The sequence below is a fragment of the Plutella xylostella genome, chromosome 20, assembly GCF_932276165.1.
Source record: "Plutella xylostella chromosome 20, ilPluXylo3.1, whole genome shotgun sequence".
In the NCBI taxonomy this organism is placed as follows: domain Eukaryota; kingdom Metazoa; phylum Arthropoda; class Insecta; order Lepidoptera; family Plutellidae; genus Plutella; species Plutella xylostella.
The window spans coordinates 8,494,992-8,512,830 of record NC_064000.1 but is presented as its reverse complement, the minus strand read 5'-3'; the positions used below and the strand labels follow the sequence as shown (position 1 = coordinate 8,512,830).

At 36.6% G+C, this 17,839-nt stretch overlaps 1 protein-coding gene across 1 annotated transcript; it reads left to right on the top strand.

Annotated features, from left to right (window-relative positions):
* The first annotated feature begins 8 nt into the window (after positions 1 to 8).
* Positions 9 to 16,531, top strand: LOC105390867 (zinc finger protein 709). The gene is made up of 14 exons (XM_048628310.1): positions 9 to 225; positions 1,037 to 1,168; positions 1,387 to 2,022; positions 4,769 to 4,896; positions 5,596 to 5,670; positions 7,086 to 7,221; positions 7,744 to 7,865; positions 8,539 to 8,602; positions 8,813 to 8,838; positions 9,068 to 9,161; positions 9,591 to 9,707; positions 13,879 to 13,989; positions 14,630 to 14,745; positions 15,806 to 16,531. The coding sequence occupies exons 1-14, from the start codon at positions 118 to 120 to the stop codon at positions 15,936 to 15,938; spliced, it is 1,998 nt and encodes a 665-aa protein (XP_048484267.1). The 5' UTR covers positions 9 to 117; the 3' UTR covers positions 15,939 to 16,531.
* The last annotated feature ends 1,308 nt before the right edge of the window (positions 16,532 to 17,839 follow it).

Below are 17,839 nucleotides of genomic sequence, written 5' to 3'. Positions count from 1 at the left end.
GCTATTTGGTATTAAGATTTTATTTCGATTTTGCAAAAAATCGAAATGTAGTTATCTATAATAATTAAGAAAAGTGTGTGTTATGTATTAGTGTTTATTTTGTATAACTACTTAAGCATGTCGGATTTAAAAATATGTCGAATATGTTTACGTACAGAAGCAAAAGTGTACAAGTTCGATCAATTTCAATTGAAATCCTATTATGAAGAAGTAATGGCATTAAAAGTAAGTAATTTTCTTATTGCAGTATCTTATAGTTTGAAGGACTATAAATATTTTTTGTATACGCTCTTAATACTTACACAATAGACTAAAAACCGGTCGTTTAAACTTGATTTGAAACCGGTGATGTGATGTAAACACGGCTTGTAAGTGAAATAATACAGTAGGTAGTAAGAAAGATGGGGAGACCTTAGACAACTAAGGCCATTAAGACTGCATAAAGGTTAGGTTTATGCAGTCTTAATGGTAAATATCAATAACGAAAAAAATCGAAAATTTTTCTAAGTCCCGCACACCCTTTCCTTCACACTGACCTCCACTTCATTGGCATAGCCAACACTGTTTCTCCCTTCATTCATGAAAATCCGTTTTGTCTGATATGATACTGATAGGGGGATGCCTACCTTTATACAGATGTGATGTTATGATCTACTACCCCACTGTACCAGCAGCTTCCTGCTGATTTGTGATAGCATTGATACTCAGAAGGGCTAGCACGGGGCGCACTTAAGACGTGATAAGAGTTTTGCATCGCGCTCACTCACATCGCGCAGCCTCAAGAGCGAGCGCGACGGAGAACTTTTGTCACGTCTTAATAGCGTGCCGTGCTACAGGGCCTGGTTCCAATGGTTGTCTGGAAACAATCACTTATAGCAATATGATTATTTAGTGCAATGGCAGTGCTAGAACATGTTGATTGCTTATTGCATTGAACTCATCTACCTGTAATGTTGAAGAAATTCAATTTATAAATAAAAGTGTGTCTTAGTGTACAAATAAATAATATCTATCTTTGTCTCTATTTAATTTTCAGATATCTGATGCTGAAACCCTGCCCAGCTACGTCTGCTATGAATGTGCCACATTGCTTCATAAGTTTCACAAGTTCAAGGAGAAATGTTACAGTGGACTGAAGGCTCTGCGGGAGATCTCTTGGAGGGGCCCTGTAAGTTCCTGTGATGTTTAGTTGTAATTGTTTTTATGATATAATTATATTTATACATTCTACTTCAAGGCATTGAAGTAAGCTTATTGAAACAGTTTTTAGGGCTTTCATTTATTTAAGTAAAAAGTGTACTAAATCTCTGTTATTAATGAAAAAGTATTTATAATAAATAAGGATTATTAATTTATCATAATATCTAATTCATGTGTCATTTGCAGTTGAGCTATGAAGCAGTTTACAAATTTGATAGAGCAGAGAGGAACCTACAATCCTCTCTAGAAATAATGACTGTTACCAATAGAATCAAATCATACACCTTAACAGACCACAATTTAACAAACTCTGTAAAAACAGAGGCCAACAAACAAAACATTGAAATCAACTACATCGGAGACAATAATGAAGATAAGAGTTCACTCAAAAATGTTGAATGTGGAGAAAATAGCCATGATGAGATTTCAGATAAAAATGTTGAAAATATTACAGTCACCACACAAGACAATCAAAGTATAGAAATGACTGATAAAGCACCAGTAACAGTATTCATAGACGTAAAGAAAGAAGGTATAACCACAGAACCCCTGAAAGTTAAACAAGAAAGTGGGACAAGCAAAGAAATGTGGTCAGAGGCAGATGTGATGAATTATGCTTCGATCACACCGAGAAGAACCAGATATTTGGATGCAAACTATTGGAAGAAATACATCTTGTCCGAGGAAGAAGCCTTGAAAGAGTTTCGAGCTAGAACTGAGGATGCAAAGTATTTGAAAGCTGCGTTTAAATGTACTGATTGCTTTAAAGGGTTTTCAAAGAAAGAAATGTTGAATAGACATATTGTTTTGCGGCATAATGAGGTAAGATTTTTCAGTTACTTAAGAGTTGGGAAATAAAATGATTTTCTTGCTCATTCTGGTTTAGAAGATAAATTTCAGTGCAGCAGTGGAATTATTATGACAATTGTCTTGTTTTAGTGGGCTTTGGGTGAAAATTACAACAGTGAAGCTATAAACGGTTACTGTATCTTTCAAAACATATTTATGTATTTCAATATCACATAAAGGGACCAAGGCCAAGTTATAACATTTAGTTTAAAAAGACATGCGAATAGAACACAAAAAAATGAAGCATTATTAAATCATTATAAATATCTGTCTTAAAAATGTTAGTTGTATAAGCTGCTGGTGTTCCAGTTTAAATAAATAAATAAATAAATAAATAAATCATTCTCATAAATTTATATCATTTATTTAGTACACTTGACCCCTCTTTAATCAAATTATCCTTCCACCCTAAGGTTGTCTTGAAAAAAATCGCTTTAAGCGATAAGACCGCTATTTTTGTACATATTTGTTAGTATTTAAGTTACAAAAAAAAAACACGCACTTACGCCTTGTACTAATGTACTCCCTTGCGGGATAGGCAGAGGTGCATTGCTGCACCCACTATTTAAGTTATACAATACAATATAACTTTATTGAACAAAACACACAACATACATTAAATTACAAATCACTTATAGCAGTTATGTAAGTTTCTTTTATTTGTGTGTACAAATAAAGAATATTCTATCTATCTATCTACCATTTATATCAATTTACGTGTAGTCCCTACCATTGACTCACCATATAGAATAGAATAGAATAGAATAGAATAGCCGTTTATTAAATTTCATTACATTGACATAAATACTTAGAATTATTTTCATTTTTTTTATTTTATATTTAAATTATTACTATTTCAAATTTTATGCAAATAAGTAGATCCAATTCATTACATAATCATCCTATTTATCTACATTTTTTTTTTTTTTTTTTTTTTTTCTGTTAAACGGCCTCCCAGCACCATAATAGTGCAGGGGTTGAGGTAGTGTTCTCCAAGGTTACCAGCCTTTCTAGGAGAAATAATTATCACATTATCAGTTTTTTATACATGGTTACAATTTTGATTCATTCAGTATTTATTTATTTACAAATAAGTACCTATATATTTAATACTAATAATATAATTTATTCAGTTAGGGTGGGCATGATTACTGAGTTGAATACTAATCTTTTTAGTGATAATGCAAAGTTCCCTTTGAATATATGTTTGAGGCTCCAGTATCTTTTCCAAGCAATGTTGATTCTTCTATCTATTTCTTTAGTCATTTTATTACTAAATGAAAATAATTGACCCAAGTATATATAGTCAGTTACGCTTTCAAGTTCTTTATTGTTTATTTTAATTGGGTCATGGGGTTGGTTAGCCATTATTTTAGTTTTTGACTCATTCATAGTTAACCCTGTGGGAGCTGTCTGGTCCTGGAATATGTTCATGAGATTTTGCAGACTTTCTCTATTTTCTGTCAAAAAAACAATGTCATCTGCAAATCTGAGAGCAGTTAGATTTCCGCCGTCTATCTTGAGACCATACTCCGTTAAATCTTTTGAACGAAATATCTCTTCCAGAATACAATTAAATATAATCGGTGATAAGGGGTCTCCCTGCTTTACTCCCCTTAGGATATTAAATTTGTCACCATCTTTTTCCATTCGTATAGAGGCTGTACATTCACTATATATTTTGTCGATTAGCTCTACATATTCTGTTGCCACCCCCTGTGATTTTAAAGCTTTTATCATGTAGCTGTGGCTTACGCTATCAAACGCCTTAGTAAAATCAACGAAGCAGAGAAATAGTGTTTTTCTGAACTCCGAATATTTCTCCATTATCATGTTAAGGGCATGGAGGTGATCTGTCGTAGAAAAGCCTCTTCGGAATCCCGCTTGTTCTCTGGATTGCTGTTCATTCAGTATATTGTATAGACGGTTTTTGATTAGTGTCATGAATATTTTGTAAATAACAGGTGAAAGGCTAATCGGTCGATAGTTGTTTATGTCTGTATGCGGACCCTTTTTATGGAGAAGAACAATGGATGAATGGAACCATTGCCTTGGGATATCATTTGTCTTCAGAATAAGGTTGAACAGGTGTAAGAATGATGGGAGAAGTTCAAGCTTGTATGTTTTTAGAATTTCGTTTGTTATATTATCAATCCCAGGAGCTTTCTCGTTTTTAAGTGAGTTTATAGCTGCAATTATTTCGCATTCTAAAAACATTGGAATTCCTTCTCTTAACTCTTTATCTGTGTGGGCAGATTTCTTCTCCCTTTCATTGTTATTTGGAGATTTATATAGATTACTATAGAATTCTGTTGCGATTTCCAGTATTTCTTTCCTGTTTGTACATTTCTTATCATGTTTGTTATGGAGTGCCGGAACCAGTGTCTTTCCAATTTCTTTAAGTTTTGATATAGATTTGGTAGATGCAGTGGTCGCAAGTATTTTTTCGATCCTGGCGTTATAGAAGTTTTCTATATCCAGTTTCATGTTTATCTTTAGTTCATTTTGAATATTCTTTAGTTCTTCTCTATCATTTGTGGTTTGGTTTTCAATTGAGTTCAATTTTTCTCTCTTATCCAGTAATATTTTGGTTTTGCTGCTAATTTTTTCTGTGCTCTCAGGTTTTTTTGTTTTAAGTTTTACCATAATTTGCTTTATTACTTCCTCACCTGACTCACCATAAAAGGCCTTAATTCTCCACTCTCCACCACCTCCCCAGTCCATAGGCTCGTACGAGTGTCGCGTGTGCAAGATGAGGTTCAAGTGGGCGAGCCACCGGCGCGTGCACGCGAGGCAGCACTACGCGCGCTACCGCTGCCTGCGCTGCCCGTTCATGTGTCCGCTCGAGTGAGTATACTCATCATTAAGGGTGACTTGCACAAGACATTTAAACGTATTTAAATCTATTGCTGGCTTGCTTTGACAGTATAGTGACAGAGCAAGCCAGCAATATATTTAAATACGTTTAAATGTCTTGTGCAAGTCGAGTGAGTACTCATCATTAACTGTAAGTTTTTATGACTATCTATCCATTACTGGTAGTTACTTTCATACGATTTTGACATAGTCAAAAGTAACCAGTTATGGATAGATAGAGTTATAGAAACTGGCAGTAAGATAAAGAATGATTTATTTGAGACTAGCTGTCCCCGCGAGCTGAAGCGTAGCTCCTTAAAAAGGTTTTCCCGTGGGAATTCCGGGATAAAAAGTAGCCTATGTGTTAATCCAGGGTGTCAGCTAACTCGATACCAAATTTCGTTAAAATCGGTTCAGCCGTTTTGACGTGGAGAAGTAACAAACCTACACACATACCAACTTTCGCATTTATAATATTAGTAGGATATAGACAGCAATAACAATAAAAATATACGGAAAAATAAACCAGGAAGAAAAAATACAGCCCAAATACAAACAATATCGTAAAAAATTGCTGTCTACAGCTTCAAAAAAGCACCAGCTCAGCATTTCCTAAGATAGTATGACGTGACGTCAAGTGACCGCGCGAGCTAAGTTGTGGCGTTTACACATTTGTTGTGAATTTTCCAGGAACACAGCCTTACTGCACGAGGAATACCATAGCGGGGTCACCAGGAAGTGCATCCACTGTAATGAGGAATTCAGGTAAGGTTGTTTACCTTCAATACTATAGAAACAGAGCCGCGAACACAGGGTTCGAAACCTCCGTTTACGTTGTCACTATCAAAATGTAAGGCAAATTTGTTAGTTCCAAAAGTGGCATTTGTTTTCTTTCCATATGTTTGTGTAGATTAGAAAATAGTATCGAATCCTGAGCTCGCGGCTCTGGTAAGGTGGGCTGGTGGCATTTGGTAAGGTGGTGGGTGGTATTTACCAATAGTATTTTTAAGCCCACCTTTACCTGTTTCTGCAATTAGCTGAACAACTAGGCTGTACATATTGAGTAGCAAGGCTTAAGTCTACATGATTCATCATTACATTTATTACACTGGCTGTGAACATCACGCCGCTACATAGACATATTTTCATACATACATAATGGTCACGACTCGACTGTAATGCCCCGAAGGGTTAGTCAGAGGTGACTCGCAAGACAGCCAAACGCTTTTCGCTGTACACTTGTACTCATGTGATAGGTCGCGAGCCGTATCGCCGTTCAAAATTTCCATCATAAGTTAAATATGCAGATGATATCCATGATGACATTTAATTCCCTATATTTTCAGCATAAGTCATGATAACATGCATTACACTGGTTTTGTTCACACCGCTAAACCACTATATGTATTTTCAGCCTTCAGAGTATTCATGATGACATTTATTACACTGGCCTCTAAATTTTAAGTTCTATATTTTATTTTTTATTTACAAAAATAGACACACTAACAGCACATATGATCATACTTTATCAATTTGAAAAGATGGCTCTGGAGTTTCTTGCCCCCGTTCTAGTTAATTTTAGAAAATAAGAGCCCATTTTCTTCCCGAATCGGGAGTAGGTACTTTTTAGTAGACTTTCGTGAAGAATGCATTCATTTTACGACGACTAAGGGCTGATTTTTTAATGGTCAGATAAACTCTATCTGACGGATAAAATTGTAGCTGTCACTGTCTAATACAAACAGATAGACGCGACAGCATCAGAATTATTCCCCAGATAACCCTTATCTGACCATTGAAAAATCACCCCTAAATGGTTATCTTTCTGTTTAATTTGTTCTCCAGACACGCGTTGACGTACCACACGCACGCCTTATCGCCATTATTCTAAACTAGCTGTTCCCGCGAGCTTCGCTTCGCCTTAAAAAGTTTTCCCATGGGAATTCCGGGATAAAAAGTAGCCTATGTTCTTTCCCAGGGTCTGTACCATATGTATACCAAATTTCATTCAAATCCGTTCAGTAGTTTTGCCGTGAAAGAGTAACAGACAGACAGACAGACAGACACAGTTACTTTCGCATTTATAATATTAAGTTAGGATTTTCATAAGTTAATGAGGTAATGTAAGCATGCGCACAATATTCATCATGACACTCATCACACTCGCCTGTCCTCTCCAGACACGCGTCGACGTACTACACGCACGTGCGCACGGCGCACCGCGCGGCGCACGCGTGCGTGTCGTGCGGCGCGTGCTACGGCAGCCGCGAGTCGCTGCGGGCGCACGCGGCGCGCGCACACCCGCCCGACGCCGTCGTGAGTGTAGACGTGGATTTAGATTTGTGTTGACGCGTTTCACACTGGTGTATTTTATTAATATATTAAGGGCGTCTTGCACAACAAAGTTAAATAAAATTAAATAGTTTGTCTCTTGCTCTGACAGTATAATGTCAGAGCAAGAAGTCATAGATTTAATTGTATTTAACTTTGTTGTGCAAGACGCCCTAATTGTCCTTAATTTGCATGCCTGTAAGGTGAAATGTGCCGAACTTGTATATTTGTTTATAAAATGTAACACAATCTAATGATATGCATGAACTACATTTGTCGCAAATAAATTTTGTATTTGTCTTTTGAGAGTCGAAACTAATTAAATTACACACATTTTAAACTCTATAGTAGATACCTTAAAATACTTAATTCGGGTCTGCTATAAAGACAATTGCAACAAATATCAAACCCAACAGTTTTACCTAACGCTAAGTATTCAAATTACATTTCAACACACATTACATTCACCCTCACCACACTCTAAAACCGCTCCTATTTCAATGACAGGAGAGTCCAGACGACGACGACCCCGGCCCCACTGCCTGCGAGCGCTGTGATGTCACATTCGCCTCGGCCAGGGCGTACGAGGAACATCTGTTCCATTCTATCATGCATACTGACGGTGTTGAGTGAGTATTAGCTTATTATGAAAGTACTAGCTGTTCCCGCGCGCTTCGCTTCGCCTTAAAATGTTTTCCCACGAATTCCGGGATAAAAAGTAGCCTATGTTCTTTCTCAGGGTCTAGACCATATGTATACCAAATTTAATTCAAATCCGTTAGTAGTTTTGGCGTGAAAGAGTAACAGACAGACATACACAGTTACTTTCGCATTTATAATATAAGTTAGGATTAGGATTAGGATGACTACTGGCTAGCTTTTTCAGGGTTTAGGTTTCCCTTAGGAATCCTGGGACTTTAAACATTAAATCATTTGACCTTGACTAAAAGGTCTTACATAACAATAATATATTTTTGTCATTAACTACACTGCCAGGCAATGAAAAAGTTCCACTCACAAAAAAGCCAACAACAAACGACCCCAATTTTTTCAAAGATGTAATTTAAAATTGGAACAAAATGTATGATGTAATGTATGTACTTCAATGTTGCAGAAGACGGCATTAAGATAGCCTTTTCCGTTTAGAAGTAATTTGGTGCTTTTCTCATTGGAACCTTTTCATTGCCCGTGAGTGTATAACTAGTTACTTACCAAAAGTTACTTACAATGGCTTATCTACTTGTAACACATTTCTTTTACGGTTGTGAGGTAATCATCTGCTATTGTATTTTGTAATTTCAGGGACCAAATGAAAGATGAGTTCTCAATACCGAGAAAGGTGCTCGGAAAACGGGAAAGGGCTAAGGTGAATATTTTAATGGATTGACACAGTATCATGTTCATTAATTGCGTAGGTTCTTTATTAGTGCTTCGTAAGTCTTTAATTTTAACAGTAAGTACATGTTTATCCATGTTATGCGATTCTAAAGCATTTTTCCGCCTGAAATATAAATTGAAACTCCAGCTAATGCACTGATGCAGAGTATTATTAATATAATAATTTATTTGTTTTCAGATAACCAAAGAGCTACGCCGAAAACGGTATGAAGTAAATTATACATAATACTTTTAATTATAAAAGTATATAATACTTTTAATTATAAAAGTATATAATACTTTTAATTATAAAAGTATTATGTATAATGCTGGGTTTTTACCACTTAAAAAAAAATATTTGAATAATCTATCAGAATCGGTTAAATGAATAAATATATTTTGTTACAATAGGTCTTTTATATGAATTAACATAAGCAATGCGATTTTATTTCAGCAATTCTGAAGAGGATCCGAAGGCTACAGCTTCAGAAACTAAACGAAAGAAAAAGGTGAAACGGAAGAGAAGGAAACCCACAACATGTCACCAGGTACTGTGTGCTGATTCCTAGTTACACGGAATAAAAACAATACTGTATTCATATTATTGGTTATACGGGTTATACCACAAACACTGGACACTTGAACAAAACAGCTCATTTTCGCTGTCAAATACATTGTAAAACTCTCGTTAAACACATGTTAAACATATTTGTGGCAATGATCATGTCAGGTCATCACTGACCTCTACGTTTATTACAGATGAGTTAGTAATTGTCTATTAACACTGAGGCAGGACAAATGATCTTTAAGCTAATGTCTGCCTTGCTTTGACAGTACACGAATAGAAAGAAACAGACATAAGACTTAATGCCGACATTAGCTTAATGTTCATTTCTGCAACTTGGAAATAAGACATTTTTTTATGTTTCACTCCTCCTTTCGTATAACTTAACCATCACTTTCACACTCACCCCCAGTGCGGGCTCCACTTCCCGACGCAACAAGCGTGCATGCGGCACCACGTGACGTCACATCCGGGCACGTCGTTCCACCCGGCAAGGCACGTGTGTGAAATATGCGGGGCGTCGCTAGCGGTGAGTGAAATGCGAGTGTCATGTGTGTAGGATAAGATTTGAACAGACACTTACAGAACTATGTTGGGTATTGGTCATTTTATTATTATCATAGATATTTATTGTTGGGCATGAATGAAATGTCTGTATGTCGAAGAAAATATAATTTACTGCCACCGCGCGCGATACGTGTGCGAGATATGCGGAGCCTCGCTAGCGGTGAGTAAAATACGAGTGTCATGTGTGTAGGATAAGATTTCAACTTAAGGGTCTGCAATAGGGTATCGAGGGTTGGCATTGTCATAGAATTATGTAGTAAATGATGCTCTACAGCCTTGAAAAAAATCACACAGGTAGCCGAAGAGTCTAGCTAGGTGCTGAATCATTCGAATTTAAGTAAATGATTATGGATAACTGTAAATTAAATTCAGAATATCACGAAAAACCAAGAAATGATACTCCCGTATTGTAACAACTGTGTCGTAATTATAAAAAAAATTCACATGATTCTTATCAAATTATAAAGATAAATGCTTGGACTAGGCGCTAAATACCTTGTTTTTAAATAAACACACACCTATTTTGTGTAAATTAATAACAAACTTGAGCATTTTTTTTCCCTCAAATCTTCATACAAATATCTATGGCGGCTTTATGTGTTATAAAATCATAAACACAAGCGACGTTTGACTCAGTCGGCCGCTGGCCTCCAAAGAAGGGTCACGTCGGTTTAGGCAGCACTGACAGCTCGCGATCTTTTCGTGTACAGATACAAAATCACTGCACATTGGTTGTCATTGCACTTTTTCAACTTTTATGACACCAACATAATTTGATTTGAAATTGAGGAAGCATAATTCTTACACTATATTCAATACATTAATTAACCCATTGAGTGCCGAAGGTACCTAATGTCACTAGGTACCACATGGTACGTACTACGCAATATTGCGTAGTCGGAATTCAATGTGTTAAATTAAATTAGATAGTGGGCAATGTTCTCGCGTGACATTACAGTCTCGTAAAGTACCGATGAGGAGCTGGAATATAGCGAATGGATCTAAGTGATGACAAAACGTAGGAACATTAGATTTGGATTCAAAAACACAGTCTCATGGTGCTGGTTGAGGTATGGTCTCGTGAGGATCTGATGAGGGCAGTAACAAGGTGGTGACTGAATTTTATTTCAAAGATGTTAATAGCTAAAAGCATCGAGTTTGAGCTATTAAGTATGTTTTTCAGAGAGACAGAAAGATATTTTAGGTTTCCTCTGGATTAGTTAGGTTTACTGGGTTTACTAAATTCATTCGTAACGTAAAATTGACAATGACGGAATTTCTTCTATAGACAGTAGTTACTAAAAAAACCAACGATAGATGGTGAAATTTGCAGAAGTACCTATCTAGTCACCCTGTCACGGGGTGACTTCGGTTGGTAACTCAGAAAAAATACTATATGTTATTGCATCAATAATAAAAAAAAACAAGAAAATATTCAAAGTTTCCATCCTCGCACACAAATCACAAACTCATGCCTTGTTCTAGGAGCAGGGTCTACCCTAGTGCATTTCCATGACCACTTTTCACTTGTGTCCCACCGGTTTCAGTGCTCAGCGGAATAGCACCATTGACCATTATTATTCTGAGATATCATCACTTCTTATTCTGAGTTACCCAACATAAAAACACGCTATCTATTGAAATCATTTTTTATTTAGGATTTGTCTATGGTGTGGTCCCCAAATTTAAGGGTAAAAGCAAAATAATAATATTTTAACCTTTTTTATACCTATTATATTAAAAGACCTGTTCAACGATACCCTACCTACACCATCAAAATAACCGGAAAAAATATCAGCCCCAATTTACTTGTATGGGAGAGGGAGTACCCCAATATTTTTTGGGGTACTCCCCATATCTATGCAATATATCAGCTTGATATCTTTACCCGTTTCTGAGAAAAAGGGCGGTGACAGACAGTCAGTCAGACAGACGGACAACAAAGAGGCCTGTTGCTTTTTTCCTTTTGAGGTACGAAACCCTAAAAATAAAATAAAATATTATTCGGCTACCAAAAAATATACTTACAAACATACATACATACAATCGAAGAATATTACACTCCTCCTTCGGCAGTCGGGTAAAAACAAGTGAGACAGGGGTTCATTCTGAACTTTTGTTCTACGAGTTTTAAAAATTAACAAAAAAAACCTTTTTCATAGAAACTTATATGACACGTGACTTTTTACCATGGAAAACGAATATATTTTTTCGCGAATTTGCAAAACTCGTAGAACAAAAGTTGTTCAGAATGACCCCTTGAGTCATCCCCTTTCGGCTTGAGTCATACCCTTTAATACCTGTAGTTACCTTTCTACAAGTAAGTAAATACTACATTTGTTTAGAAAAGTAATCGGGTTCCGAGGCGTGTTTTGAAACTATACAAGGCCAGAACGCAGAGGGTGGGACTGCTCACGTATAGTTTCAAATTAAAATGGTGCCATGATTTACTTGAAAGTATACAAGGCCATTACGCACTAATAGCGTATATTTTCAAGTAAGTTGGGCCAAAATTATGGCTTGAAAATATACTGCAGCCGTTACCACTGCGTACTAATTGTGTATATTTTCAAGTGCCAAGCGGCAATGGGAGCACTTGAAACTATACGTGATTAGTTACCAGCTAGTAGGTTTTTATATTTAATACCCATAGATAGACAGGGTAGGCTTGATGAAAAACTTGATGAAAAATATGTCTCTAATAGGTTTATAGGGTACCTAATACACTCACGAGCAATCAATAAGTCCAAGTTGCAAAATGTCAACACCAAATGACCCCAATTTTAAAAACATTTCATTTAGAATTTGATCAAAATTTACGTTTTTAGTTGGTTATAATAATATTTTGATGCGTTGTTAAATGTACTTTCATATTGCCGACGGCGCGGCGTCATTAAGCTAGTCTTTTTGGTTCAGGAGCTATCGTCACTGGAACTTTTTTATTTCTCGTGAGTGTAGTAGGTATTACTCTTAATTCATATAAATAATAAGATATTAGTATTCTTACTTGCAAGTATAATGGCTGTTAATATCAATTAAATTAGAGTTTGTTAATCTTTATTTATTAACTTTCTATAGGTATGACAGGCAGAACAAGTAAATTGTAGTCATGTACATTTACCGAAATAGTTAAGTAAATCAGAATCAGCATGTAGGTATAAATTATATGCGACAAGTACGCCAATCAAGCAATGTGCGTAATAGCAATGTATATTTTCAAGAACGATTCAGTAAATCCCAACTTGAAAGTATACGCGATTAGTACATTTATATTTTCAAGTAAAATATATATTTTTTTCACTTGAAACTATACAGTGCTAGTACACTATGGGTGCGTTCTGGCCTTGTATAGTTTCAAAACACGCGGTTCCGAGTATGGAGAAAAGTGGCACTCCTATTAATTTCTACTCTTTCCTGGTGCTTACCAGTGTAATTAAAAATTATACTTACCCTCAAATCACTACTTGAAAATAATTGTCAATAAAGTTGGTGAGTAAAAGTTTATGACCCACTGTGCAAACTAACATGTGTGCGTGTCACTGCGTGTGCTGTGTGAAGAGCATTGAAAACCCAAATTTGGCGCGGCAAGTCACCCTGTACCGGGCCTTAAACAAACTAGTAACTACTAAAGTTTCGGTAGCGATATGGGCAAGCGAAAAGATTATGGGTATTGGTTGAAACATTTTATTGTAGGCAGATAGATGTACATAGTCTCTGCCTAGCCCTCTGGGAGACAGTCGTGAGTATAATGTATGTATGTATGTAAAACAAAAGATAAATTGGATTTATCATAGGTATACTATTATAGTGTGTGTGTACTACTAGTGTCAAAAATGTATACTGGGCCATAATTACAGAACGTTTTAACTAATAAATTGTTTTGTCCCTGTCCGACCAAGAACAATTTGTTCATTGAGAGAGAGGGACAAAACAGTATATTAGTTAAAATGTCTTGTAACTTTTCTATGAATAAGGGGGTATGTGTTTTGTTGTTAACGATAGCGCCCTTTATGTCTGAAAAGACATATTTTATCTTCGCTAGTGTGGCTATTGTAGTGTTTGGGATCACCAACAAAATTTCTATTGAGATTTTTAATAAACTTTTTTAATTTAGTATGTTATCTGTGTTCCAGCCGGGCAGCGTGGCGGTACATCAGAACATGCACTCGCGCGAGCGGCTCCACCCGTGCGGCGCGTGCCACAAGCAGTTCCACTCGCTGGTGGGGCTGAAGAGACACTCCGTGGTGAGTGCTGTGTGGGGCTTAGCTTTAAGAAGGTTTCGCTTTAGGGACGATAGATGGCGCTGTTTATATTATGTCTTAAGGGATGCAAGCAAAGACACAGACAAATATATGTAGATTGACAAATCATTATTAAAATCCTCATATTCGATTTTGAACATAAGAAGCTAACTGCAATCAATATCAATGATGCTAACGTTAGTCAACTGCCCGCCAGGCCACACCACCCAGTCTGGTCGGAGGATCCTACCTTTCCAGTGGGGATGCTCTTACTACCTTCGCATCTCCATACACAGTACACACATTGTTATTCAATCATAATATTATATTTTACTTTTCGCTTCTGCCATGATTGCCAGCGCAAGCCAGCTAGAGCTGGAAGAGTTGTCGGGTAAGTGGGCAACCCGACTGTCAGATGTATTCAAGATGCCCGCAGGACTCTGACTAGACTTCACGACTGCAGCCGAACATAATTGTGTATAGTCAGGTCCATAAGTAGCTATACACTTTTGTACTTTGTCAATCTAACAAACAGCCTATTCGTTCATTGAAACATTTACGGTTCGTCAGCTTGAGAAGGTACAGAAGTGCAGCTGACCGTACTTAGCCCTAATAATACGATAATTTTCTCCCCTAATTCCAGACGCACACGGGTGAGAAGCCGTTCGAGTGCCCGGAGTGCCACAAGCGGTTCACCCAGAGCAACAGCATGAAGCTGCATCATCGGACTAAACACCTCCAACAACCTTACCCGAAGCGGTCAGTATATTATTATTATTATGTCCCATAGTCCTGAGATGGTAATGATGTCAAATTATGTAAATGTCCGGGAATTTTGAAGGCGTGCATGGGGCCGAAGCCAAGATGCAGTTGACAACATTAATCTATATGAAATCTGACACCAAACGACGAGTTTCCCTTTGAAAACTATAAAAGCAAACCTTTGGAATTCTTTATTTAGATAACTAAGATCCATTTTGTTAGTAGACATATTAAATTACATTGGGTTAGTTACTTAAAATATTTACAATACATATTATGAACCTGTAGCTTAGATTATACGAACCAGATGGTGTGTCTCATACTCCTGTATCTTTTATCTACATCGACAAAGTTACGGTCCCATGCAGCTGTGACAGATCTATACACATAGGTGTTGCAAAAAAGGTATACCAAGCCGAAAGGGGGTGACTCAGGTGGCTTTCGGCTTAGTATACCCTTGTTATATAGTATAACGTTGTCGATGTAGATAAAAGACATGACGTGTATCGTGATTCGACATAAATATGGTGTTGTGATACATCGACAAAGTTACGGTCCCATGCAGCTGTGACAGATCTATACACATAGGTGTTGCAAAAAAGGTATACCAAGCCGAAAGGGGGTGACTCAGGTGGCTTTCGGCTTAGTATACCCTTGTTATATAGTATAACGTTGTCGATGTAGATAAAAGACATGACGTGTATCGTGATTCGACATAAATATGGTGTTGTGATTGGAGGAACGAGTTTGTCGACGTCGATAACGGACTTGTGTAGTGAGGTCTGGGTCATATGAAAATAACTTGCCTCAGTCCAACGTAATGTTTATCGATTCATCATTCACATTTCAGGCATTCAGCCGCTAAAAACAAAAATCGGTTCAGCCGTTTGGGAGCTACGTACCACAGGCAGACACACATACACGTTAAACTTGTAACACATCTCTGTTGCGTAAGGGGTTAAAAGTCTTCTAAAATGACATTCAACTACAATAACAATCATAACTTTTAACTAAAAAAACAAATCCGAACCTAACCCACACTTCTTCCTTCCCTCAGCAACCGTCGCAAGAAGCCTACGCCTCCTGAACAACCGGAGGAGTCGTCATCATCATCATCAGCATCATGCCTCTCTTCACCGCCGCAGCAGCTGTTGGAGACGGTCCACGACAAGCTTTATACCACCCTGTAGATGTATACAGAGCCTAAAGCCCTAAAGAGATAGTGGGGGGTTTGCAATTTACGAAAACAGAAAAAGTTTAGGTTTTTTTTTGAGTTATTGTAGGTCTAGTACAGGTTTGTTAGACTGTAGGAAACTATAAAAGTTTACGTTTTCTCGCATACAAAGTGGCGACTCTAGCAGAAACTAGAGTTTTGACTGATAATGTATGCAGATGACAGAAGAAAACATAAACTTTTATAGTTTTAAAAAATTACAAAGCCTGTACTAGACGGGCTGCATACATTATCTGTCAAAAGTTTCATCATAGTTACCGCTAGAGGTCTTTCAAGATTAGTACCTATACCACGTTTAAAACACTCTGTATGATGCGTTTATTTTGTGGAAAATAATCTAGTTATTATAATACTCGTAGTAAGTTTGTCTGATTAGGTTTGTAAGAATATAAAATATATCAAAGATTATGTAAGTAAAGTATAGTATGCAATAATGGTATGAGATCTACTGTCTCAATTTTCTGTCTTTATTAGAACCACTCTTTTAATTATTATTTAACATTTGTGTAAAAAAATAACAGTCTATCTAAAAGTTTACGCGTTTTATTTGACTTCATCCTTAAGTTGATTATAGTGAACAACATCTACCTACTTATTTTTTTACCTATTCCTATTATAGCGCCTGTGAATAAAGGAGTTATCTAGAAATGGAGGCCGTAACATGAAGTGGGAGCGAGATAGCATGAGTTCATGCGTCATTTTCTTCATTTTCATTCTTTATTCACAGCCGTTACCAAAACGTTCAATTTTAAATACCATTTTTACAAACTGAAGTAGCGAGAGGTATACATAAATGAATTAGAAATGATTGTTTTTTTTCTTATTAATAAAATTTAATTAAAAGTAAAACATGTACATCGCATTCTTATATGTAAATTTTAACAATAACTTTATTTGGGTTTTCATTACAAGAGCCAACGACATTATTACGATAATCGGCACTCTCTGTTTGATAGTCAGATGGAGTCGAATTGAGACATTTAAACACTTTACTTTACCATATTATATTAACTTTCCTTTTCTTCGTTCTTTGTTTATGCCTTTGTGTATTCATCACGACCCATCACGTCCCCACTGCTGGGGCACGGGTCTCCTTCCAATGAAGGAAGGGTTTAGGCCTAGTCCACCACGCTGGCCAAGTGCGGGTTGGTAGACCCCAACACAAGCAAGCTTGTGCTGAGAGAGTGTCGGGTAAGTGGGCAACCCGACTGTCAGATGTTTTCAAGCCGCCCGAAGGCCTCTGACTAGGCTTAACGACTGTGTATTTATCACGTTAGATTTTTGGTGTGAGTCTATTGTAGACCTTTAAGTTGATATTTGTTTTAACTGGTGACTATACTTGAATTAAATAAAGTGTTGGTTTATGCCTACACCGAGTTACGTTTTAAAAAGTAATTAGGTAAATATCTCATATCTTTACATGTTAAAATGAATTAAATATCTTACTTATGATACATATTATCATGAAATGACCTGCATTCATAAGTAGCATTACCAATAAAACATCGTTTATAGAAACACATAATTATACTAGGTATATGCTGTCTTATCTCATTGTGTATGTAGGTACCAGCATACTTATATCTCATTCTGTTAGGTTTTAAGTGATACACAATAACTCCCTATCAAACCTTAGTAGGTAGAAGAATAACAAACAAGCTACTTTGTACAGTCAGCTGCATAAGTAGCTGTACACTTTTGTACCTTGTCAAACTCACAAGTTGCATTAAAACATTGACAGTTTGTTATGTACAGTATGACAAACTTATCTGTTCCGGTGAGAGCGAACTAAATTGATCCATATCTCATTACTTACTAATGAATTGTATATAGCAAAAGATTAGATGGGTTTATTAA